The sequence below is a fragment of the Saimiri boliviensis genome, chromosome 10 (genome assembly GCF_048565385.1).
Source record: "Saimiri boliviensis isolate mSaiBol1 chromosome 10, mSaiBol1.pri, whole genome shotgun sequence".
In the NCBI taxonomy this organism is placed as follows: Eukaryota; Metazoa; Chordata; class Mammalia; order Primates; family Cebidae; genus Saimiri; species Saimiri boliviensis.
The window spans coordinates 112,483,173-112,506,469 of NC_133458.1; the positions used below are offsets into that span (position 1 = coordinate 112,483,173).

General features: G+C 61.7%; 2 protein-coding genes across 24 annotated transcripts in view; one reads left to right on the plus strand and one right to left on the minus strand.

The window, feature by feature from the left end:
• Positions 1 to 20,471, minus strand: part of OGDH (oxoglutarate dehydrogenase) — a 471,568-nt gene extending 451,097 nt beyond the window's left edge. Inside the window, exon 1 of the mRNA XM_074379746.1 lies at positions 20,464 to 20,471. The gene's annotated coding sequence lies outside the window, so the exon portion shown is untranslated. The remainder of the gene's footprint in view (positions 1 to 20,463) is intronic.
• CAMK2B (calcium/calmodulin dependent protein kinase II beta) overlaps positions 1 to 23,297 on the plus strand; it is a 108,642-nt gene that overhangs the window by 77,269 nt on the left and 8,076 nt on the right. Inside the window, exons 6-20 of one of the 23 annotated variants that reach the window (XM_039462128.2) lie at positions 2,293 to 2,365; positions 5,866 to 5,968; positions 6,057 to 6,140; positions 6,735 to 6,829; positions 7,038 to 7,160; positions 7,571 to 7,654; positions 8,597 to 8,639; positions 9,683 to 9,757; positions 14,619 to 14,656; positions 14,833 to 14,904; positions 16,490 to 16,534; positions 18,259 to 18,307; positions 19,806 to 19,919; positions 20,372 to 20,500; positions 21,957 to 22,085. In XM_039462128.2, coding sequence (XP_039318062.1) covers positions 2,293 to 2,365; positions 5,866 to 5,968; positions 6,057 to 6,140; positions 6,735 to 6,829; positions 7,038 to 7,160; positions 7,571 to 7,654; positions 8,597 to 8,639; positions 9,683 to 9,757; positions 14,619 to 14,656; positions 14,833 to 14,904; positions 16,490 to 16,534; positions 18,259 to 18,307; positions 19,806 to 19,919; positions 20,372 to 20,500; positions 21,957 to 22,085 — 1,256 coding nt within the window. Of the gene's footprint in view, positions 1 to 2,292; positions 2,366 to 5,865; positions 5,969 to 6,056; positions 6,141 to 6,734; positions 6,830 to 7,037; positions 7,161 to 7,570; positions 7,655 to 8,596; positions 8,640 to 9,682; positions 9,758 to 14,615; positions 14,657 to 14,832; positions 14,905 to 16,489; positions 16,535 to 18,258; positions 18,308 to 19,805; positions 19,920 to 20,371; positions 20,501 to 21,956; positions 22,086 to 23,297 lie in introns of all 23 variants that reach the window. The other 22 variants (XM_039462131.2, XM_039462130.2, XM_074379750.1 and 19 more) reach the window with 22 other exon arrangements.

Here is a 23,297-nt window from a genome sequence, read left to right on the forward strand (position 1 = left end):
GGAGGCGGCCCGCACTGCTACCATCCACATCACTGAGCAGGGCATGAAGGAGCCATCTGGCCCCTGGGAGGGTCACACTGAGCTCACCCTGCATCTGGATCCATCTGGATGGCTGCGGACATCTCACCCCACAGCCTCAGCCTGTCCCCACTGCGCAGGCTTCCCGTTCTGCAGGAGGCTGAGTTTGCCCACCAGAGGGAGTCCCCGCCACCAGCCAGCCAGCCATGCTCAGGCTCACAGGCCTCTCCAGGACACAGCTGGCCATTCAAAGGAACAGATGGGGAGGAGGAGGGGCTGCTCCAGGCAGATGAGGGCATCATGGGAAGTGGATGCTCCTCACAGTGGCTTATCATGGGCTGACTGCAGAAACACAGCACCCTACAGGAGTAGGAGCAGCAGAAGAGAGACCAGGAAGTCTCTCGGTGAGGGCCAGGCAGAAGAATCGAGGATGTTTCAGCAAAGGGGCAGGACACCCAGGGCACATGGGAAGGAGGGGAGGCAGGGCACCCCAGGTCACATGGAGCATGGAGATAGGATTCTGGCTCCCACTCTTGGTGACATTGAAGTGACACCACCGCAGGGCTGTCTCCCGTGAGTTTGGGCCTTGCTTCTCCTGACCCTACCTGGCTTCTCCTGACCCCATCTGGCTTCTTCTGACCCCACCTGGCTTCTCCTGACCCCACTCCTGGACATCTCAGGAGTCTGTCACTCACTAGGACTCTGAGGGCTGGGTTTCTTCAGGAGGAAACTCAGATTCACTTTGTAATGCAATGGCTGATGCTGTGCAGATGGGACCAGGAAGGGTGGGAGCCACTTGAGGAAGAGGGCTGGCCTCCCGTGTCCTCTTTGAATTTGCTGGTAGGAAAACAAAGCCCACTCATCCTGCTGACCCTGGTCACCTTCCTGTGCCCCCAGGATCTGGCTGGAATAGAAGAGTCTTGAGAGGATCTTCCTGTCCCTCCCTTCACCCTGCCCAGTGGGGCGGTGATTGAGACCCCAGCCCGGTGGGCATTGGCAGCAGAGCAGCCTCAAAGGTGGTGGCTGCCATCACCCTGCAGTGTGGCGCTGTCCCCGGGAGGGGCTTGTGTTGGGCTCCAGGGGCACCTGGGCAGAAGGAGGTTCAAGCCAGAGGCTTTTAGTGTGTGCAGGGGCTCCGTGGCCCTGGGTCTGATGTGCTCTAGGACAGGTGTCAGGGAGGTGGCCTGAGAGCAGCTTGGACCCCTCCTCCCAGCCATGGCCTGGAAGGCCCGGGAACTCCTGCCAACAGCCCTTCCTAACTACAAGAGGAAGGGTTGAAGGGGAAGCTCTGTGTGCTCAGGGCTGTGCACACAGGACCCCCTGCCCTGCCCCTTGGATTCCTGGGAGCTGAGCTAAATGCCCCCAGTGCTGCTGGAACCGAGCCAACACGGCAGCCACTGGCCGATGTGGAAGCTTAGGTTTCACACTCTTCTCTTTGAGATGCAATCTTGCTCTATCACCCAGGCAGTGGTGCAGTCTCAGCTCACTGCAACCTCTGCCTCCCGGGTTCAAGCAATTCTCCTGCCTCAGCCTCCTGAGTAGCTGAGATTACAGGCATGAGCCACCATGCCCAGATAATTTTTATATTTTTAGTAGAGACAGGATTTAACCATGTTGGTCAGGTTGATCTTGAACTCCTACCTCAGGTATCTACCTGCCCTGGCCTCCCCAAGTGCCGCAATTACAGGCCTGAGCCACCGTGCCCAGCCGGGTTTCAGTTTTTATTAAAATGAAATAACATGTCCCCGAGCACATTATTTCTGCTCCAGCTGGGAGCTGGGTCCTGGTGCCTGGGGCTTTCCCACACCCCAGGACAGCCCCCTGCCCCTACCCCGAGCTGCCTTGACCCTTCCCTGCCTTGCAAGTTTTCTGGCCCTCTCGCCCGCCCCGCTCACCCGCCCCGCTCACCACAGCCTGCCTTGCAGGGTACGGGCTCAGCCTGGCCTCCCTCCTGAGTGTGCCCAGCTTAGGGTCAGGCTCAGCCAACAGGAGCCTGGGAACAAGGGTGTTTCCTTTGAAAGTCACTTCTGTGTGCCTGGCCATGCCCTCTGAGCAGACTCAGGCCCAGAGGGGAAGGCAGGGCCAGGGCCAGGGTTGCTGGCCTTGGAGGTAAGGAAGGAGCCCCAGAGGCCCCTCCTGGATCTCCTCTCCACTTGACTCCCTCTGTCCCCTGGTCCCCCCAGGACACACAGCACCATTGCCCCTGCCCCCAGTGCCTCTCCTTGGCCCTCTCCCCAGGGCCACTCGCACTAACCCACCTGCTGTTTGCCACAGTCACTGCATCCAGCAGATCCTGGAGGCCGTTCTCCATTGTCACCAAATGGGGGTCGTCCACAGAGACCTCAAGGTAAGTCCCCACCCCACTCTGTGCCAGGTGTCTGTCGTTTGTACCTGCATGCTGTGTACAAGGAAGTGTGAGGGGCTGGACAGTGTGGAGCACCGTGGAGCTTGGAGGGGGTGAGGTGTATGTGTGTGTATGTGTACTTGTGTGCATGTGTGGAGGAGTGTGTGCATGCATGTGCATGTGTATGTGTGTGCACATCCTGTGTGGAGGCATGTGTGTATGCTTATGTTTGTGCATGTGTCATGTGCATGGAATTACGTGTGTGCATGTGCATTGCATGTGTGCACATGGAGGTTTGTGTGTACAGATGTGCATTTCTGGGTGGAGGCGTTGTGTGAGCGTGTGTGCATCCTGCACCTGTGTGGGGGTGTGTGTGTATGTGCATACATAGAGGTGTGAGTGCCTATGTTAATGCATGTGTGGTCACGTGTCTGTGTGCCCGTGTGCATGCATGTATACATATGATGTATGTGCATGCACGTGTGTGGAGAGTGTGTGTGCATGAGTGCATGTGTGTACCAGTATGTACGTGTGTGCAAATGTGTTTGGGCATGTTTGTGTGTGCATGCATCTGTGAATGTGTACATGTGGGTATGTGTGTGCATGTGTGTGTATCCCTGTGTGGGCATGTCTGTACGTGTGCATACGTGTGCACCTGTGTGTTGTGGGGTTGCCTGCACATGGCCCTCCCGACCCCTCTGGGCCTCCAGGGCTGGCGGGAGTAGTCTTCAGAGATCAGCCCATTACACCGAATTCCAGCCTGGGCAATAGAAATCAGCTAGTAGCAAAGGTCCACCCAGGGTCTCCTGTGAGCTCCTGCCAAGCCTCCACTCCGGCAGGTGGGGAACAGGTGACAGAGAGCTGACTCCTCTGGGAGCAGGGTGGCGAGAGCAGGACTCGCCAGTATCTGCCATGTCATCCCAGCCCTTTCTCCAAATCTCTGCCCCCAGCTCAGGTCTGGGCTAAGCAGTTCTGGGCTCTGTTCAAAAGAAGGTTGGTCACCCCCCAGGGCAGAGGGTGGCCTCTCAGAAGCTTCGCTGTCGCTCCCTTCCTCCCTCCCTCTCCTTCCTCCAATCTCCTTTCCTCCTTCTTCAACTCCACCTCCCCCAAGGCTTGGGTCAGCCTGCTGCTTCTCTGTAGACAGGCAAGCGATGTGGACCCCGGGCCCATCACCCCGGCAGCATTTAAGACCAACCTGCCCATTGGTTTTCATGCTGAATGGGGGTCACACCCTTCCTTAGGCCATCAATGCAGGGCTGCTCGGGGAGAGTGTCACACCAAGAGCAGATCCAGGACCCTCTCCTGCGCCCTTCACATGCCCCCATGCCCCCGCTCCCTCTCATCTCTGCATTCCAAGCTTGTCCTGCTGTGTCTCATCTGAGCCGGCCTCACTCAGGCACCTTTGGGAGGAGAAGCCCCCCCGGTGCTCCCCTCAGGGCTACATGGGTTGGTGCCAGGACTCAGTGGTTCTTTTGTGAGGAGACTTGGGCACTTTCCTACCAGACTCCATGATTTATCTGGTTAACTTTGGGGCCAAGGCACAGAAGTGGAGATCAGTGCTACCACCTCCCCAATTTGGAGGACAGGCAGAATTCTTGCTGTCTTAACCTCCTGTTGAGGGGGACAGAATATCCTTTTGTCCTGGACAGAAATCCACCGTCTTGATCGTGACAGCCCAGGAAGCAGCTGAGTGGTGGGGTTGCTCACCACACTGGGGAGGGTGACAGAGAGCAGAGGGCAGTTGATGCCATCCCAGGGGAGCCAGTGAGGAGCATCAGGTTGGGCATCGCTGGATGGCCCAGCAGGGGTGAGCACAGCCTCAAAGCTACCCTGGAGCCTCCAGGCCTTCTTGCCCAGTGCTTCCTATGGCCTACGTTCATTTAATGCTCCGTATTCTCTTCGGAAGAACTGCTGGTCTGTTTCCTCCAGGGAGGGGGACACATGTGGCAAGTCTGCTTTGGGCTGGGCAGAGAAATGCAGCCATTGCTCCCTCTGCCTGCGGTCCCTGCCCCCTCCTCTGTCCTTTTCCATGCGGGTGCACAGACAGCGTGGGGCCCCCAACCCACTCACATTGGCAAAATTGCCACATCCAGAGGCCTGTGGGTTGGTGCTTAGTGAACAGGGATGCATGTGTTCCAGCCTTCTGGGCCCCCAAGGAGACAAAGAGGTGGAGGTAGGGGACAGGAGCGCCTAACGCTGCCCTGTCAAGGGGGCACACGGCCTCATTCCTCCTGCTCAGTAGGGCGTGGTTATAGTTCCCAAGGAAGCTCTGGGTTTCTGCTGAGGGGCACTCACAGCTCGGGGTTGTGGCAGTCTTTCCACATGGGGAGAGCGTATTTCATTCATTCTGGGGGCCACTTTTTCACATTTCAAGATTTCTGAGGTTTATCAGTGTTAAAAGTGACTGGGGTGGCTGTGTTTCGTCTTTTATGGTGGCACATCAAGTGGCAGTATGATCCCGAGGGCAATGCATCAGATGGAAGCAGTGCCAGGACAGCAGGACACTCACCAGGGCAAAGGGGCAGCCTGGGAGGCTGGCCAAGGGGACCGGAGAGCCCCAGGGAGCCCCCTGCTGGTCAGGGACAAGGAAGGCCTGCCGCCGAGAGACGCCTCCACTGGGAGGTAGTGAGGCTGATGGGTAGGCCAGACCCCTGTGGGGTTCTAAGGCTGGCGTAGGAAGGTCCCAGGGGATTCAGTGGCCCTGGGACCCCCTCAGGTCCTCAGTGCTAAGTGTCCCCAGTCCGGGCAGCAGCCTCCTTGGCCGCTGCTGCAGGATTGGGAGCAGATGTCCTTCTGGCTTAAGGGCACTGCTCCCTGTGTCGGCCTGAGTAACTGCCCCCACCTGTGGACACCCAGCAGGTGGGGGCTCAGTGCAGGGCCCCCTTCCTGCCCCATGTGGTGGGGCTGACCAGAGCCAGGAGGACTTGTTGGGTGGATGTCCTGGGCTGCCCCTAGAGCTGTAGCCCCTGGGGGCTTCTCCTTGCCCTTTGGGGGTCACCATCTCAGCAGGAAATACCTGAACCTCCCCTCAAGCAGCCCCCTCCCCATATCCCAAGTCTCTGGGGAATGGTAAACAGGGAGGGGAGGGAGGGCTGTTGCAGCCCCTCAGCCAGTGGGAGTCCGAGGGCCACGGGAGCCCCCAGCCACTGCTCAGCCCCCGTGCTGTGGGAACTTTCAGTTTGCTTGTGGTTTTGATCCAAATGGCCCCCAGATTGCCCTTCCAGGGTATGGGGATCCAGGCTTAGGCTGAGAACCAACTTTCGTCCAAAAGGCCAGAGCTGCTGTCCCTGTCCCCAGGGACAGAGGGGCTGTGGGCTTGCGGGCCCAGCATCTGAAACTCTGAGGTAAAGGCTCCGCCATGCCCTGCAGACACCATGGGGCGGGGCTCAGACCTGTGCATCTGTCTCTTGCAAACCACTGTTTTCTCTGTTTTGTGACCCCCTAACCCATAACACCTCTGGGTTTAAACAACGTGCACCCTTGTGCGGGTCACCTCCCTGCAGCCGGAGAACCTGCTCCTGGCCAGCAAGTGCAAAGGGGCTGCAGTGAAGCTGGCAGACTTCGGCCTGGCTATCGAGGTGCAGGGGGACCAGCAGGCATGGTTTGGTGAGTGCCAGGGGCAGGAGTTGTTGGCTGGCAGTTGGCAGAGTGGGCAGTGGCGCTGACAGCCCCTCGTGGCCTCTTCTCTCTCTAGGGTTTGCTGGCACACCAGGCTACCTGTCCCCTGAGGTCCTTCGCAAAGAGGCATATGGCAAGCCCGTGGACATCTGGGCATGTGGTGAGGCCAGGCCCGAGTGGGGGTGGGGCGGGATCTTGGGTATTTCAGGGCTTCCCACCTACATTCTGGAGCATGCGGTGACCAGCACGCGTTGCTCTGATCTGGGTTTATCTGTGTCCGACCTGCCCTTGAGCTGCCCTGGCAGGGGTCTGCCTACACAGCCGGGAGCCCCCTTCCCACTCAGATTAGAATTGCTTACATACCCTGGCGCACCCCAGTGCTCGCCTGCGCTCAGCAGAGGTCTGGTCCAGAAGTGTGATGGGAGGACGGGAATGGAGAGGAGAGGTCAGCGGCTGTCGGGGCATGGGCAGGACCACCTCCTTGGGCCAGGGTCACCTACCACAGAGGTGGGGGAGCAGCAGAGGGGGTTGGTGTCACCGCCATCCCTGTGATAGTGTGGGTGCGGGGCAGGGTGTGGGGGCTGGCTGTGCCTTTCTGCCCCAGTGTCTGCTGCACAGGTGGGGGCAAAGGAATGCTAGGGACCTCAGTGCCCTCCCAGGGCCACAGGAGCCAGGCAGTGAGGACGCAGGGCATGGGCTCCATGGACGGCGGCACCCTGCAAGTGGCCGCGGTGCTCACAGGCCCCGTCCGCAGGGGTGATCCTGTACATCCTGCTTGTGGGCTACCCACCCTTCTGGGACGAGGACCAGCACAAGCTGTACCAGCAGATCAAGGCCGGCGCCTATGACGTGAGTGCACCAGCCCGGCTCCGAGTGCTCCCTTCCTCTGGGTGTGGCTGGGTGAGGGCAGCATGGGAAGAGGCAAGGAGTGGGGTGCGGCCAGGCCCTGGGTCCTGCTCTCCCAGATTCATGGCCGGAGATAAAGCCCCTTGGAGAATTCTGGCCCCTGCCCAAGAGGGGGCTTCAGGCCCGGCCTGGGCACTGTTTCCTTCTGCAGTTCCCATCCCCTGAGTGGGACACTGTCACTCCTGAAGCCAAAAACCTCATCAACCAGATGCTGACCATCAACCCTGCCAAGCGCATCACAGCCCATGAGGCCCTGAAGCACCCGTGGGTCTGCGTGAGTCGCCCTTGGTGCCCATGGCGGGGAGGGGACTCCTGGTGGAGGTGGCCTTGGACCACTCCCCTGGCGAGGGCCCCAAGAGGATCCTATTCCTGATATCCAAGACCTCCCCTGGGTCCCCTGGTGCTCCTTGTGGCCTCTGGCTTGGGACACACCAGCACGTTTGTGAGGCCTGGGGCTTGGAGGTCACTGGAGGGTAGCAGCGGTCTCTTCCTCCAACTGCAGTCCTGTCTGTGAGGGACAGAGTGGGCGAGGCAAGGGAAGTCCCAGGCAGGTGGGGACAGACGGCCGTTGCTGCAATGGTGGCTGATCACGTGGGTACCCCTGGATACTGCAAGCCTTGCTGCCCCGGCCTCTCCCCTGCGCCTGGGGCTCCTGGCTGCCATGTGACCACCCTTTCCCCACAGCAACGCTCCACGGTAGCTTCCATGATGCACAGACAGGAGACAGTGGAGTGTCTGAAAAAGTTCAATGCCAGAAGAAAGCTCAAGGTGAGGCCCTGGCCCCTAGTCCCCAGAATAGCCATGCTTCCCTGCGTCCCCCTGGGCTGGAGCGGTGGGGCCTTGGAAGGGTCTGGGCAGACCTAGGGGCTGCTGCTACCCCCAGGACTGAGTGTTAGCAAGTCCCAGACCAGATGCATTAGGTGAACTCGGCCCAGCTTGGGAACGAGTCCAGAGGTGCCCTGGGGCAGGCACGGCTCCCCCTAGTCATCTGTGCCACCTCCGAGCACCCCTTGGAGGGGTTGTCTTAAAGCACTCGCTGCAGGCTCCGTACCTGGGCTCTGCAGGCAGCACATGTCCCCTGGCAGTCACACATACGCTTTAGTACAAGTGAGTCCGAAGCTTCCGGCTCAGACAGGTTTGGGAGGGAGAGCAGAGTTGGGTGGGCTGGCGGAGGTCAGGGAGGGAGGTGGGCACCAGTAGGGTATCCGACCTGCCTGCTTTGGCCAGGGCTGGCTCAGACAGCCGCATTCGGGCAGTCCCTCTCTGCATGGACTCCGGGCTGGGGCTTGCTGCCTGACTGCCCTCTGCTGGTCTCTGCGGGGTTCTCCCTGGAACCCCCAGGACTGCTGCCCTTGCTCTAAGCCTGTCAGGAAAAGAAAGGGGCTGTCGGGGAACTGGACCCTAGAGGAGCTGCCGTGGTGACCAGCGGTTCTGGTAACCCCTGAGGCTTGAGGGATCTTGAAGCAGTTAGAAGCTATAGTTGGCCCACAGGTTTAGGTCCAGGGTCTGTGTAATTCTGGAAACAGGTGAGTTATTGCAGTGCGGCTGCTGGGTTCCTAGAGCTCTTGCCTCTCTGGAAGGCTGAGGTCATGTCCTGCAGATGCCCATGAGGCTGGGTATCTGGGCAGATGGACAGGGGTCTTATCCTGGCCAGAAGCCAGCAGAGAACACTGGCGACACAGCCACCGTTTTATCTGTGTCTCTCCCCAGGGGGCCATCCTCACCACCATGCTGGCCACACGGAATTTCTCAGGTGAGCCTTTCTTCTCCAGGGAGACAGGCACTGCCCCCTCCCTGCAGCCCATGCGGGAGAGCGCCTCCTTCCTCGCCAGTCCCCCACTCCTCCTCTGCAGCATGCCCGCCCTCGCCCTCGGAGTCTGCCCTCGGCTCTGACACCCACTGCCCACTTGGCCCCGCTGGGCTCCCTCCTTGAGCGACACAGGGTCCTGCCCCCCAGCCCATCACCTTCGTGCGGGGTCTGTGTCCCTCCACCCCTTGAACGCGAGCATCTGTGCCCCTCACTGGGGCTCGCAGCGTCGCGTGTGTCTGTCCAGGCATTTGTCGGACATCTGTGTGGCCTCCTTGTCATTTCGAGTGCTCTGAGCAGTGTGTTTTGTGCGGGAGGTGGGCAGGGCGATGCGGGGTGATGCGGGAAGCTCAGGGGCCTCCTTCCAAGTTCTGGATGAGCTGCAGCCTCCTGCCCCGGCCGCTCAGGATGGGTGGTTGGGAAGCAAGTTCTCTTGGGGGAGGGGGGTCTGTTATAGACCCCCGAGGCCCAGGGCGCAGGCAGACCCATCTGGGGCTTGAGGTTAGCCCCAGAGTGGAGCCGGCAGCCCAGGCCTGGACAAGCTGTGCCCGTGGCTTCTCCGTCGTCCAACACTCAGTGTGCGAGCGTCTGTGATCCGTCTCTCTTGTTGTCCGTTTGCGTTTGGCACTCCCCAACCCAACCCCCATCCTGTTACTTTTGCTGTGATGCTGTACTGCCGGGAACGCGTGCACACGGTCACACCAACACTAATAGGACTGTCCTGTCTGCTCTGTGCCCACCACGCCCTTCGGCATGAGAAGCCCCCACTGGGGTTTCTAAGGAGAAAGGAGGCAAATGCTTTTCCGTGTCAATCAGTCCAATTCTGTTTCTACTCTCTCGAGCAAAGGATTCTGGAACCATCTGTCACCTAAACTTTAACTCTAATCTTCTTCTGCTTCCTTTGTCTCTTTTCTTCCCTTACCTCGCCCACCCCTCGTCTGTGTCCGCCCACCCCTCCCTCCCCTTCGTCTCTAACCCGGTGCTAACAGTGGGCAGACAGACCACCGCTCCAGCCACAATGTCCACCGCGGCCTCCGGCACCACCATGGGGCTGGTGGAACAAGGTAGATGTGTCTCGACCAGCGTCCCGCCGCTCCCGCCCATCCCTCCTGCCAGCATGCAGCCCCCTGCTGCACGCAGCCGCTGGCTGGGTTCCAGAGCCGCCCCAGAGGCCGCCAGGCCCCCGGGAGCCCCTGCTCCCGTGTGGTCTCATCCCAGCAGAGCCCACTACAAGCGCAGGGAGTCAGTCCCCGAGGCTCCTTGCCTGTAAGAGGAGGGGCTGGGATAGGTGACCCCTGGGCCATGCCAAGCCCTTCTGGTCCTGGCCCCTGAGGTTTGGGGGTCTGGAGACCCCCATTGAGAATGGCCTGGACCCCACAGGGAGCCACTGGGCCTGCTGCTGGGGGTGTCTGAATCCTGAAAGTAGAGCCTTGGGGAGCAGGGCCAGAGAGGCAGAGGCCCTTGGGGCAGACCCACACCGGCCCCTCAGGGCCGCACGGAGACGGTGGTCTGTGCTGCTGATTCCCACACATGCATGTCGGCCCTGAGCACCCCCAGGACAGGCTGCTCTGGAGCAGGGTGGGAGCTTCAGGCACCCTGAAGAGACTTTCAAGGCTTCCTCTTGGGTTGTTTCTGCAAAGTCCTCCTCCCCTGGCCCCACACCCTGTGAGGGAGAAGGCCAGCTCTGCCCACCTGCTCCCCTGGGCTATGCAGGGCCAGAGGCCCGAGGCCCAGGTTGGCTTCTGCCCACCTGCTGGCTTGTGACCATGGGCAGATCCCATGAGGGTTAGGGACCCCAAGACCTCCTTGCAGCTGCAGCTCGAGCTGAGGACTGGTGAAAACTTAGGGCAGGCCAAGCTGGCAACTCCTGGGCATGGAACACAGAGGGCCGACCCCAGGTCCTCCCTGGGCTGAGCAGCTGAGTTCCCTGTCAGTGCCTCCAACATGGGCTGGGGACCAGACAGAGGTTCCAGGGTGCTGGGGACTGTCTTCCCCAGGCCCCCTCATGACCCCACAGGGTGAACAGCCCAGCCTTCCCAGCCAGAGAAGCCTCCTCCTGAGGAGGCCCAGGCCGTCCTCGGGGAGGGGAGGGCAGCCCGTTCTCCATGAGCCCAGTGGGCACGTCCAGCAGGCAGCACCCCGGGAGGGTCCTCCCACGTCTGCTGCATTTGACAGGGCTTTCCAGAGCACAGGCGGGAGGGGCTGTGATTAGAAAAGGGTGAGACTAGTGGCTTCTGGGGAGGTGCTGCTGCCCAGGGTACAGTGCTGAGAGACAGCTGCCTCTACGCTGCCCTGTGCCCGGCGCTCCCGCTGCAATGTCCGCCTGCCTGCAAGTGAACGTGGGGCGACAGTGCATGAGGCCCTGCATGTGCGGCTCCACCCTGGGCGCCAAGAGCGGCTCTGTCCCGGAGGGTGGCCGGTGCATGTGGACAGAGCCCAGCATGGCTGTCCTGGGTGACCAGCTAGGGGACGAGGCAGAGGGGCTGAGGGGACCACCATCCTGTTAGGTCAGCCCAGCTCAGCGGCACCCCACAGAAGTGAGCAGGGAGCTCAGTTCTCCACCAATGACAGCTGACTCTGGTACCATCGGTCAGAACTCCCACATGGCAGAGCGCCCTCAGCCCACAGAGAGACCCCGTCTGTTGAGTGTGCTTCAGTTTGGCCTCCATGGTCTCTCCTGCATTGATAGGGCGTAAGAGCAGAGGAGACCCACAGTGTCTGGCCAGCTGCAGGGTGGCAGCAGTTGCCCAACCCTGGAGACCCGGGAATGGGCAGTGCCCTCCCAGGATGGAGGGCAGAGGGCCTCTCTTAGTCCCACAGAGGCCTACGGAACCCCCAGTCCAGGGGTCTGGGATGCCTGTGGCTGCTCCATCTCCCCTGGGCTCCTGCTGCACCTAATGCATGCTTTGAACTTGAGACACAGAAAGAAAGTTCCCACGCCCTCGAACGCTAGTATAGATGGGCGACGACAGAACTCTGGCCACAGTGAATCTGGAGTTAATACCAGGCAGAAATGTGAAATGAGCAGCCCCCGCAAAAATGGGTGGCCAGGAAATATGGGCTCAGGACGGCTGGGCCCATGCACCCGACACTGTGCCCAAGGCATGCACAAGCGATTGTTTTAAAAGCGGGTTCACAAGGAAGGACGTTTGGAAACTGACTGAAACAACAGGGTCGTCAGCTGCAGGGCTTCCCAGAGCTCTGGCAGCAGCATCGGCCCGAGTCCTCCGAGGAGGGCTGGTTTGTGCGAGGCGCCTGCCGCCCACTGGACTGTGAACTTCTGTCTTTTTATTTCCCACTGCCGCTGTGGTACATCTCCAGTAGCACAGTTTGGAAATGTGGGTTTTGATAGACTCAAGGATCTAAATGGAACCCTCTTAGTAACAAGGACTGTCCAGGGTCTCTGTCAACCCGCCGATGGGCGTAACTGGTGCCTCCTTTCCTGTGAGAATCTTCTGAGGATGGGCCGGGGGAAGAGTTCAGTTCCGCTGCCGCCTAGGGTGCCGCGCCGGCCCGGGTTCCAAGGCAGAGCCCAGCAGAGTCGGGCTGGAAGTGCCGCCGGCTGGCGCAGGCTGCATGCCTGGCTGTCCTCTCGGGGGTGGGGTAGAAACAGCCTCCCGCACAGCGCCCACTTCAGTTGGCCACAGCTTTTTGAAATGTGTGTTTCTGGAAGGGACTGGGTCCCTTCTTGCTTGTTCAGCTCCCCACAACAAATGTCCTCAAGGCAAGGCTGGATGCCTCCTTCCTCAGGCTCCTAGGAGGAGCCTGTCCCCCACCTGTGTCGGGCAGCTGGTCACCAGCAAGGACAGGATCCCCAGCTGCAGCCTCAGGCTGGCTGGCGCTGGCAGATGTTTCTGGGATGAGTTGTGTATGCTGGAGATGGGAGGGGAGCAGAGAGGGCGGGGTGCACAGACAGGTGAGGGGACTGTGGGAAGCCTGGAACCATGAGTTCCGGGTCTTCAGGACTAGCCTCTCCCTCCACAGAGAGTTACAGGGAAGCGGATTTGAGCCACAGCGAGGCGAAGGGTTTTCAGTCTGCACTGTAGGCAAGCAGGAAGTCGGCATTTCTGGTCCTGGGCACTCATGGGGCTGGGCTACCTTGGGGCATCAGGGAGGTGATCCTGTGCGCAGCCTCACTGGGTGGGGCCTCAGGCTTGCGATGGGAGAGTGATGCCTGGGGCCCCTCCACTTCTCCACGGATCCTGGGTGGGACTCCTGGGCTTCATACAAAATTGTTGAGAGTTAAGAGCTCTGTGAGGAAGGGGACAGAAACTGTGTACCCATTGCACATAGGGTCCCCAGGGCCACGTGCAGCCGCTGCAGAGGCACGATCCCTGGTCTCCACAGAGCCCAGAGGGGCCAGGGCCATGGAGGAGGCAGCACTGGGCATCTCTACTGGGAGGGGTGGTCAGCAGGCAGCAGGCCCAGGCCTGTCTATGCCCTGCGGGGTGTGGCCTCCTGATCTCCACGGCAACCTGGAGCACTGAGCTCAGAGCCACCAGGAGGGCTTGTGGAATGGATGTCCAGCCCCACAGAGGTTCTGGCTCGGGAGGGTGGGCGAGGGGTGGCTGGGAATTTGCATTTCTGACTGTGCAAGGCAATTCTGCTGCTGCTGCTGCTGGGGTGGGGAGAGGACCCCATTTGAGAAGCACTGCAGTCCTAGGTCAAAATGTGCCTGTCTGTCCCCACCCAGGCCTGCATGGGCAGCACAGGGTCCCCAGGCAGGAGAACCCAATTTCACAGCCTGGCCAGCCAGCATCCTGGAGCCACGTGGTGGGGGAGGGGTCGGGGGTGCTGTGCCACCTTCCTTCCCAGCTTGGCCTGGGGCAAGCATCCCCACGTGGTCGGTCCCTCGGGTCCAGCCTGGCTGCTTCTTTAACCCTGCTGCACCGGCTGGCTGGCATGGCCTGGCTCTTTTTGGCAAGCATGGTCCAGGACAAGTCACCTGTGAGACCTGGGCCCCCAGGCTTGCGCCCTGCTGGAACCAGCACAAATCTTGTTTTCTCTCTCTTTCTTCCTTCCTCACTCCCTCCCCTCCTCACCTTTCCTTTTCTGTAAGGTAAGCTGACTTCCTCTTTTGTTTTTGTTTTATTTTTATTTTTAATTTTTAGTTCTGTAATTAAAATCCTAATCGCCATGGAGGGTGTGGGTCCCAGGGGCTGGGGCCAGGCCCCCCTGACCTCTGACGGGGAGTGTTCGGGTGAGGCAAGGGGTCCTGCTGTTGGGCCCAAGTGTCCTCAGGGGCTTGTGGGCAGAAAGGCCTGTGCTGGCCCCAGTCAGTGCCTAGAAGCAGCCCCAAGGCCAGGGCTGCTGGGCAGTTTGGAATGAGGGCGAGCAGGGCTGCCCTCGGTGCCTGAGCTGAGAGGCCCACGGGGCAGAGCTCTGAGGCCTGGTTGCCAAGGGGGTGATGGTGCTGAGAGCAGGGAGAGCGCCTGGGCTGGGATAAGCCCCTCCGAGTGGGCAGCCAGCTGCAGCGCACCCACCGCTGCTGCCTCGGGAAGGCGGGACCCAGGAGGCCATGACCTCTGGGGTGCTGGCTCCCCCCACCCATCCTGGCGCTGCCAGTCCTGAGTTTCCATCATGGAGGGGGCACCACCCTGCCTTCCTCTGGGAAGAGCTTGCATGTGACCCAAAAGCCAAGGGGGCTCCCCAGCACCCACGGGCATTTCTGGGTCTGGTCAGTGGAGAAATCCGGATGCCTGCACGAGCCCTGGGGTCATGGACGAGGCTGGGGACAGGACTGTCCTGGGGTGATGGGACAGCCCCCCACCTGCTCAGAGCCAACATGGGTGCCGGAGCCACACCTGCCTCAGGACCCTGGGCTTGCTCCTGGGGAAAGAGTGGGGGCAGGCACAGGGGTGAGGGTATACTGCAGCAAGACCCAGGCCTGTCACTCACCACGCCTTCTTCCTCCCCATGCAGCAGCCAAGAGTTTACTCAACAAGAAAGCAGATGGAGTCAAGGTGAGGCTCCGGCCGGTCCCTGGGGTGCAGGGAGCCCAGAGCTTGCGGCTTCACCCCCACTCCTTGGGGCTCCCACTCTGGAGTTCCCCTCCCTCCACGCCCTGGCAGACACGGGAAGGGGAATGGCGAGCGAGGGGCTTCTCCCACCTAAGGCCTCCTCTTCCCTCTCTCCGCAGCCCCAGACGAATAGCACCAAAAACAGTGCAGCCGCCACCAGCCCCAAAGGGACGCTTCCTCCTGCCGCCCTGGTACTGAGCTCCTCAATCTCTGCCTCTCAGCCCCTCCCACACCCCTGGCTGTGTGACTGCTGATGGTCAGAGGGGGCCCGGTGAAGGTGGGGTCTGGCCCTGCCTGGCCTGTCTGACACACACACCTGGCCCCTGCCACTGTGGGGGGGTGGGGGTCTCCAATTCAGACAGGCTTAGGGCTGCTCTAGGGAACCCCTGGCTGAGACCCACAGATGTTGGGGTGCAGGGCAGAGGCCCCGCCTCCCACCCATGTTGACTTGTGGGTGTTTCTCCAGGAGTACTTCAGGAAGTCAGTGAGGCAGAGGACACCCTCTCCCCCAACAGGACTGCACCCTCAGCTTCTCCTTGAACTCCTCACTATGGCCTTGAACTCCTGGGCCCATGGGATCCTCCTGCCTCAGGCTCCTGAGTAGCTAGGACTATAGGTGCACACCGCCATGCCTCAACAGGCCGACCCACAGACCACTCCCAGGGTCTGGCTTTCGGGGGCTGGGCCAGGCTCTGCAGGGGGAACAGCCCAGAGTGGCACATTCCACGGCTCGTGGGGAAATGGGGCCACACTGGTGCAGTCGGGAGGTGTCTAGGCCGGTGGCAGCCAAGAGGGGGCTTGCTGTGGCGTCTGTGCTCCCTCAGGAGCTAGCACACCTGTGCTGCTCTGTGGCTGCCTGAGAGGCAGGGCTTAGGGGTTCCCTGCCGGGGAGGGGAGGGGCCCCCACCACGCTCCGCTCCGACAGCGCCCCTCACTGCCCTCACTCTGGGGCTCCTACAGGTGAACCCTACAGCAGTGCTCCCAAGGATGTGAAGTTGTGGCTGGTGGGTGCTGGCCTTCCTGCTGGGGCACTGTGTTGTGTCCCCTCTGTTGTCCTAAGAGCTTCGGGGCTTGCTGGCCCGTAGATTCCCAGATTTACTGGAAGCAGGCTTGGTGTCCCCTGAGAACCCCAGGCCAGGCTTCGGGAGCCAGCCCCAGACTGCCCACGGGAATGCTGGGTTTACCAAATGGCCACCCTAAGCCCCAGCAGAGGACGGCAGTCCTGGGCGGGGCGAGCTGCTCAGAGCAGCCAGGCCATGGCCAGAGGGTGGCCTGATGCCAGCCTACCTAGGACCTCCCAGCAGCCAGGGCAGCCCACGTGCCGGCCTCACAGCCAGCCCCATCTCGGACCCTGTCCATCCATGTGCCACTCCCACCCCCATGACATCTCCAAACCTGTGCCCCCCACCATGCTGGGGCTCGGGTTCAGGCAGCAAAGGGTGGGGAGAGCTCCCCAAGGCCGAGCCTGGCTTCTCTGGCGCCCACATGCATCGTGCAGCTTGTTGGGGCCCCACGCAGTCCATCTCCCGCCCTGGACGGCAGCACCTCCGCCAACCTGGACAGAGTTCCTGTCTGTTCCATCCTGCCAGCTGATCCAGGCTCCTCCCAGCTGCTCCACGCCGCCTCCATCCCTGTCCCCCACTCTGCGCTGCACTTCTTTCTCGCAGGCTCTGGCCACCCACGCCTCCTTTGTCTCCCTGTTCCCCTCCTGGTGGTCTCTGCTTCCTCCTCTTCTCACTTTCCCTCTTTCCTTCCTCTGTCTTCCTTCTTCTGTAGGAGCCTCAAACCACCGTCATCCATAACCCAGTGGACGGGATTAAGGTACTGCCCCACTTTCTTCCTCCCGCTTTCCCCAGGCAGGAGGCTCCAGGCCAGGAGAGAGGTCTGGGGCAGCATTTGTGCCAGAGTGGAGGGCAGATGTGCCGTGGCCCTGGCCGCCCCTCCCCATAGCAGGGCAGGGCCTCAGTCCGTCTTCGTGGGCAACAGGACAGACTGGCTCAGGCCCCAAGTGCGCCCCTAGAGGTGCTTGGCACAGTTGCGCCTGGTCCCCATGTGGCCAGCACGCTCAGACCAGGGCTCCCAGTGTCCCACCTACTGCAGGCAGGGAGCCGGGGCTCCCTGAGGTCTGGAGCAGAGCCTGCATCTCAGGAGCTCTGTCCTTGCCTCTCCTGGCTATCCTCCACCCTCCTCCCCCTGCGGCCCCCAGTGCTTCTTGCTGAGCAGACCCTCCCTCCTCTGCCCCCCTCTCTGCTCTGCCCATCGGCTCCCATCGCATCGGCATCATCACTCTGGGGCCAGGGAAGGGGCTGGCTCTCTGGGGTGGTGGGAGGGTTGGGGCCAGCACCCAAGCCATTTCAGAGACTTCCAAAACAGCACCGTTATACCCAACAAGGCCCTCCAGCCCAGCTCCCCACTAGGCCTAGGCTCCTTACAGAGCCCCCAGAGTGCCTCCGTGGGGACCCCCACTTCCTCTGGCCAGTGCCACCACCCAGTCCATCATCAGAAGACATCTTTCTCCACGGCAGGGGCCAGGGGGTCCAAGAGGCACCCATGGTTCTAGGCAGCCAGGGCCTGGGCGTTCTTCCCACCTGTCAGGTGGGGACAGGTGTCCCTGGGACCCATGTGTGTCTGGGGTGGGTCATGTTCTCTACAGGACCCTTACACAACCTCTAGGCTGTGGGAACTTGCCCCTGTACCTGAAGATCCGTAGTTCTGGTCTAGGGCCCTGAGCACTGTCCAGGCAGAGTCCAAACCAGAGGGAGGTTCCCCAGGGACCTTGTAAGATGTTTTCTCTGAGGAGCAGAGCAGGCCTCCTGGGGACCTGGAGGGTGGTCTTTTGAAGGGCAGCAGCCCTGGAGTAGGGTGGGAGAGGCTGGGGCCACCTCTGCCCTGTAAGGCCACCTGAGAGGTGAGGCCGGGGCCTGGCTGGACATCCAGTCCCAGTGGGGCAGGTGGCGCTGAGGGAATGTGGGTGGCAGGTGTGCTCTCCCTGGGGCCAGGCCGAGGTGCTTGGAGCCCTGTGCGGCTCTGCAGAGCTCCTGGGAACGCCTCACCCTGTCTTTTGGATTACACCGGTGGCTGCTTGATCCGGAACCAGCCAATCCCATTGTGTCTTACGTCTTGGAATTTCAAAAAGCCCGTTTTCCTCTCTTGTTAAAGAGTCAGCTGAGCATTACCAGTCTCTGCTGGGCGCATCTTGCTGGGAGAAGTGGAGCCCTCGTGTGTTGGGGATGCAGGGTGGCCACAGCTCTAGGGTGGCAGGGCTGGCCTCTGGCTCCGTGCCAGCCTGTGCCAGCTGCAGTGAGAGTGCACCCTGGTGAGGGGCGCTGTCCCAGGGACCAGCACAGAGCTGGGTGTCTTCTCTGGTTGCTGCCGCATGAGATCCACAGAGCTGGCCTTTAGGCCCGGCCGAAGCAGCCGGGACAGAGGTCAGCCTCAGCATCTGGGCTGGTCCCGACACAGTCCCAGCCCTGTCCACCTGCCCTCAGCCACATCCCATCTATCCTTGGCCACATCCTGACCCGCTGCCTCCCATGTTTCCTCAGGAGTCTTCCGACAGTGCCAACACCACCATAGAGGATGAAGACGCTAAAGGTACCTGCACTAGAGTCCTTGTCCCCAGCGGCCGTGGTGCTGCTGGGCTGCTCCTTGAGGCGGGTGGCACTCAGGCAGGGTCAGCTCTCCTGTGATGCCGGGTGTGTGCGGGTGTTCGGGGGACTCGGGGGCCCTGCAGCTGCTATCCCGTCCCAGAGCCTGGGTGTCAGGCCTGCCCAGAGGGTGGGAAGCGTGGCAGACACTACCAGCAGCCAGGTACTCTCGGTCTCCGAGTTCAAGTGAGGAAGCCACAGCTTTTCTTGGGGATAGGTTCTCATACCAGGACCCTCACGGGGAAGAGGTTCACAGGTAAAATTTATTCCAAGACGCTGTCCTTGTCTTAAAGCTCCTTAAGCTTGCGTTTCCGTCCAGCGTGTGCTTGCCGAGTGGCCAGGCAGCTAGGTGGGCCTTTCTGGGTTTGCCTTTGCTGAGCCAGGAGTGGCCTCCTGAGGTGGGCTTCTGCCGCACAGCAATTCCGGGGCCTCTCCCATGCTCATGCTCACCCAGGTCAATGTCTTGTGTGTTCCTCAAGAGGACCCCAGGACACCCGGCACTGGCGCATGCTCCACGGAGTCCGCCGCCTCCAGACCATCCACTGGCCTGTGCCGCCCTGGCCTCTGCTGGCTCTGGCTCCTGACCCTCGTCACTTACACGGTCACCTAGATAAGCCCTGACCTGCCTTCAGGGCTGCCCCAGTGCCCCACAAGAGTCAGCCACTCTGCCAGTTTAGGGGAGAAAACGTCTCACCTGTCCAAAGCCCACCCTACACAGCTGTGATGCTGTCCCCAAGCAGAGATGAGCACGGGACTTCGGGCCCTGGACGCTGGAGAGTGGGTGTTAGTGTGTTTCCCCTGCAGACTGGAACAGGCCCGAAAGGCAACAGCATGGAGGCTGTCTAGAGGTTCTGCCGTCACCCTCAGCCTGGTGGGGCGCTGAGCAGTGAGGGAGGGGACCTGGGGTGGGGGGCAGCCTGGAGCCTGCAGGGGAGACAAAGAGACACCCAGAAACCAGCAACGTGGCTCAGATCTGAGACTGCACAGCCTGTCGAGGTGGAGGCAGACACCCCCACCCCACCTGGTGCAGAAAGAAGCCCTGCCAGGCTGCCCAGAGACTGGTACAGAGTCCAGTCAGGCCCAGTGGCCATCATGCCCCCCAATAACTGTCACTCCCTCTCCATGGTCCTGGCCTCTGCTGGCTCTGGCCAGGGGTGGTCACAGCACTAGGGTGGCAGGGTGGCCTCTGACTCCGTGCCGGCCTGCACTGGCTTATGCCGCTCTGGCCTCTGCTGGCTCTGGCTCTGGCACTGCCCCGTATTGGCTCCTTCAGCCCTCACATACCTGCTGTGGCCACTGCAGGCCCAGGACCCCTACAGGGTGGCCATCCCAGGTATCCAGCTGTCACCCCGCCCTCCCTCCTGGCCTCCCCTGTCCTTCTCCAGTTGTCTTCTTTTCCTGCGGACGCCCCTGCCCACCTGCCTGCCTCACCTGTTCTGCCTCAGCCCCCAGAGTCCCCGACATCCTGAGCTCAGTGAGGAGGGGCTCAGGAGCCCCAGAAGCTGAGGGGCCCCTGCCCTGCCCATCTCCGGCTCCCTTTAGCCCCCTGCCAGCCCAATGTAAGTAGCCTGGGCCCTGCTGCTGTGGGGGTCAGGTTGGAGGGCTGGCAACCACCTAGAGGGACTGCTCCAGAGCCAAGGACAGGCTAAGCTTGGACCCTGGCTCCTGCCTCATGGACCCACAACCCCTCGCTGGGGCCTCCCAGGGTGGCCTCAACCCAGCGAGCCCCACCTCTGTGAGGCAGGTCCTGGAGCACTTTGCTGCCCAAGGCTGCTGGGCAGGATGGGAGGTCCCAGAGGCTCAGGCTTCAATTCCAGTCTTCAAGGCTGGCCCAGGCCTCACTCCACCTCAGCTCAGGGGAATTTCTTGCTGTTGAGGCAGCTCTGATTTGGGGCCTGACCCCAGAGTCCAAGGGGTCTCGGACACGGGACCCCTCCCCTGCCCTCCTCCGCCCCTCACCTCCTCGTATGTCTGTCTGCCTCATGTTCACGTCTCGTCTGTTCCACCCCAGCCCCCAGGATCTCTGACATCCTGAACTCTGTGAGAAGGGGCTCAGGAACCCCAGAAGCCGAGGGCCCCCTCTCAGCGGGGCCTCCGCCCTGCCTGTCTCCAGCTCTCCTAGGCCCCCTGCCCGCCCCGTGTAAGTAGCGGCCCCAGGCCCGCCGCCTCTGCTGCGGACAGCTCCCTGCGAATGGCCGGCGCTCAGCAGCTTCCCACCTGCGTGCACGGCCCAGCTACCCTGCCCTGGCGGGGCTTCCGTGGGCTCGCCCGCTAACCAGCAGGGCCGCTCCTGGCTTCACCCTCAGGGCCCAGCTCCCTCCACGGCTCCTGTTCCCACTGCCACTCCCTGCTCGCTGTCCAGCCCCAGGACCCTCCCAAAAGGGTATGTCCCAGCCTGGGGCCGCCCTGGCCCCTCTGAGGCCCCCTAGCCCCCTAAGCCCTCTCTGTTGACCACTGTCCCAGCCCCACAGACTATACACCCACCCAGGGGCCCTGCCCATGGTGCCCAGGAGCCTGCACTCAGGGCCACCCTGTTTCCTGATGTAACCCCAACCCCTGAGCGCCCTGCATCAGTCTAAGGGGCTGAGGAAGGTGCCAGAACTGGAACCCCGGCCAGGGTCACTGCAGCTCGCCAACGGGCTATCATGGAGAATCACAGGCCTGGCCTCCGCTGACCTGGGCTGTCCTCACAGGGCCCAGCCTGGCCTCTTCTGTGCCACAGCGACTCCCGCCTCTCCCTGTAACTCCGCCCAGCGCTCCTCAAGGACCACTTACCTGACAGCTTTTGCTGACCAGCGGCCTCTCCCTGCAGGGTGCCCTCTGCCCACAGCAGCTTCAGCCCACCCCACCCAACAGCAAGAGCATCTGCCTCCAGTCCTGCAGCCTCCTCCCCGTGCACCATGCTGTCCCCAGCAGCACCCTCTGTCCCCATGTCTCCTGTGCCCCCCCTTGTCCCCTTGGTCCCTACTACAACCCCTCAACCCCCACATCCCTCTCCGTCCCCCTAAGTACCCCCTCTTTCCTGACATCCCCTCTGTCCCCCAAATTCCCCCTCTTTCCCTCGAGTTTCCGTTTTCCTCCCCATATTCCCTTCTGTCCCCCACACCCTCCCCTGCCCCCCACACCCTCTCCCGTCCCCCACATTCCCCTCTGTCCCCCTACATCCCTTCCATTCCCCCACATCCTTCCATACTCCACATCCCCCTCTGTCACCCCACATCCCCCTCTGTCCCCCCACATCCCCCTCTGTCCCCCCACATCCCCCTCTGTCCCCACATCACCCTTGGTCCCCTCACCCCTTCTGTCCCTCACACCCCACTCTGCCCCATATACCCCACTCTGTCCCCCCACATTCCCCTCTGTCCCCCAAGCTCCCCCCTGTCCTCTAAGCTTCCCTCTGTTCCCCACATCCCCTCTGTCTTCCCATGTCCACCCTCTTCCCTCCACACCCTCTATCCTCCCTCTGTCCCCTCATGCCCCATCCCCCTGACTCCCTCTGTGCCCACCACTCTCTGGCTTGGCTGTCTGCCCATGGGTTTCTCTCCTGTGTGACCCCGTGCCTGCCTTGTGTTTATGTCTGATCTGTTCCACCCCAGCCCCCAGGATCTCTGACATCCTGAACTCTGTGAGGAGGGGCTCAGGGACCCCAGAAGCCGAGGGCCCCTCACCAGTGGGGCCCCCGCCCTGCCCATCTCCGTCTCTCCCTGGCCCCCTGCCCGCCCCGTGTAAGTAGCACCTTGAGTGGCCCTGGCAGCGGCTGCCCGGAGGGGCTCAGGGCGTGTGAGCCGGCGGTGGTGCTCTGGGAAGGGCCAGCTTGCAGGGGAGGGCGGGGGCGCAGGATCCCTCTGCTGGGTCCCAGGGAATGGCTTTGAAGCACATGAAGGTGCCACTGAGTCTCTGAAAACGGAGATTATGGTTATGAAGCGTGTGTGACACCTGTGTGTAGGAAGAGTGTCTGAAAGAGCAGGTTCGTTGCGGACCCCAGCACTCTTGACCCTGAGATCCATAGTTTTTCCTGATGGGAGGGGAATGGGCAGCAGAGGGTCCAAGCGTGTGGCAAGGGCTGGCACGTCGGGAGCTGCCAGTTTGTGTCGAGGTGGACCTGCCGGGCAGGGAGAGAAAAGTGTCAGTCCCAGCCCGAGGCACTCTGGCATTCGAGCTGCCCAAGTCCAGACAGCAGGGAGCAGGTGGGGATCGGAGGGTGCAGATCTGTGGGGCAGCCAGGGCCAAGCTGAAGCAGAGCGGGCGGGACGGGAAGCACAGGCTGGGCTGGGCGGCCTCTCTGGCCAGGGAGGAGCCAGGCTGGGCCACCTCCCGGCCTGTCTGCTGACTGCCCACAGTATCGCTTACAGGGATGGATGACATCCCAGGGCTGCCGCCACCCCCACCTGTGGGGAGACACCAGGCTGGGGGTGGTACAGAGATGCTCTCAGAGAAGAGGCTGCTGGGCCAAGGGCTCGGCATGGCAGGGCAGTGGCTGGGTGAGTACCTGAGGAACAGGTAGGGTCTGCGTGCCCTCATCCCATCTGCAGACCGGGCCTGGGGGCTGCTGCAGGCGACCGGGGCCGAGGAGAGTGGAAGCAGCAGCCCGAGAGGGGGATGCATCCTGCAGGCTCAAAGGGGCACTGGATTCACCCAGTGCCAGAGAGGGTGGGGGCAGCCTCTGGAGGGGCACTCACCCCCTGAACGTTCTGTGGTTGGTCGAGGGCCCCCAGCAGGGTCTTACTGAGGGGGTGAGAGGCGAGCGGCTGAGGGGAGAGACCAGGTTCTTGATGGTGATGGGGTCAGGGTGCCTGGGCGGCCAGAACTCAAGGAGGGGAGCATGGGGAGGGGTCGCCGTGCATCTGGGGCGGGGGCACAGCAGAGCTTCTGGGAATGGTCAGAACCCCCGACACCCGCCACATCCACAGCAGCTCCTCTGATTTTAAGGGCTTGCT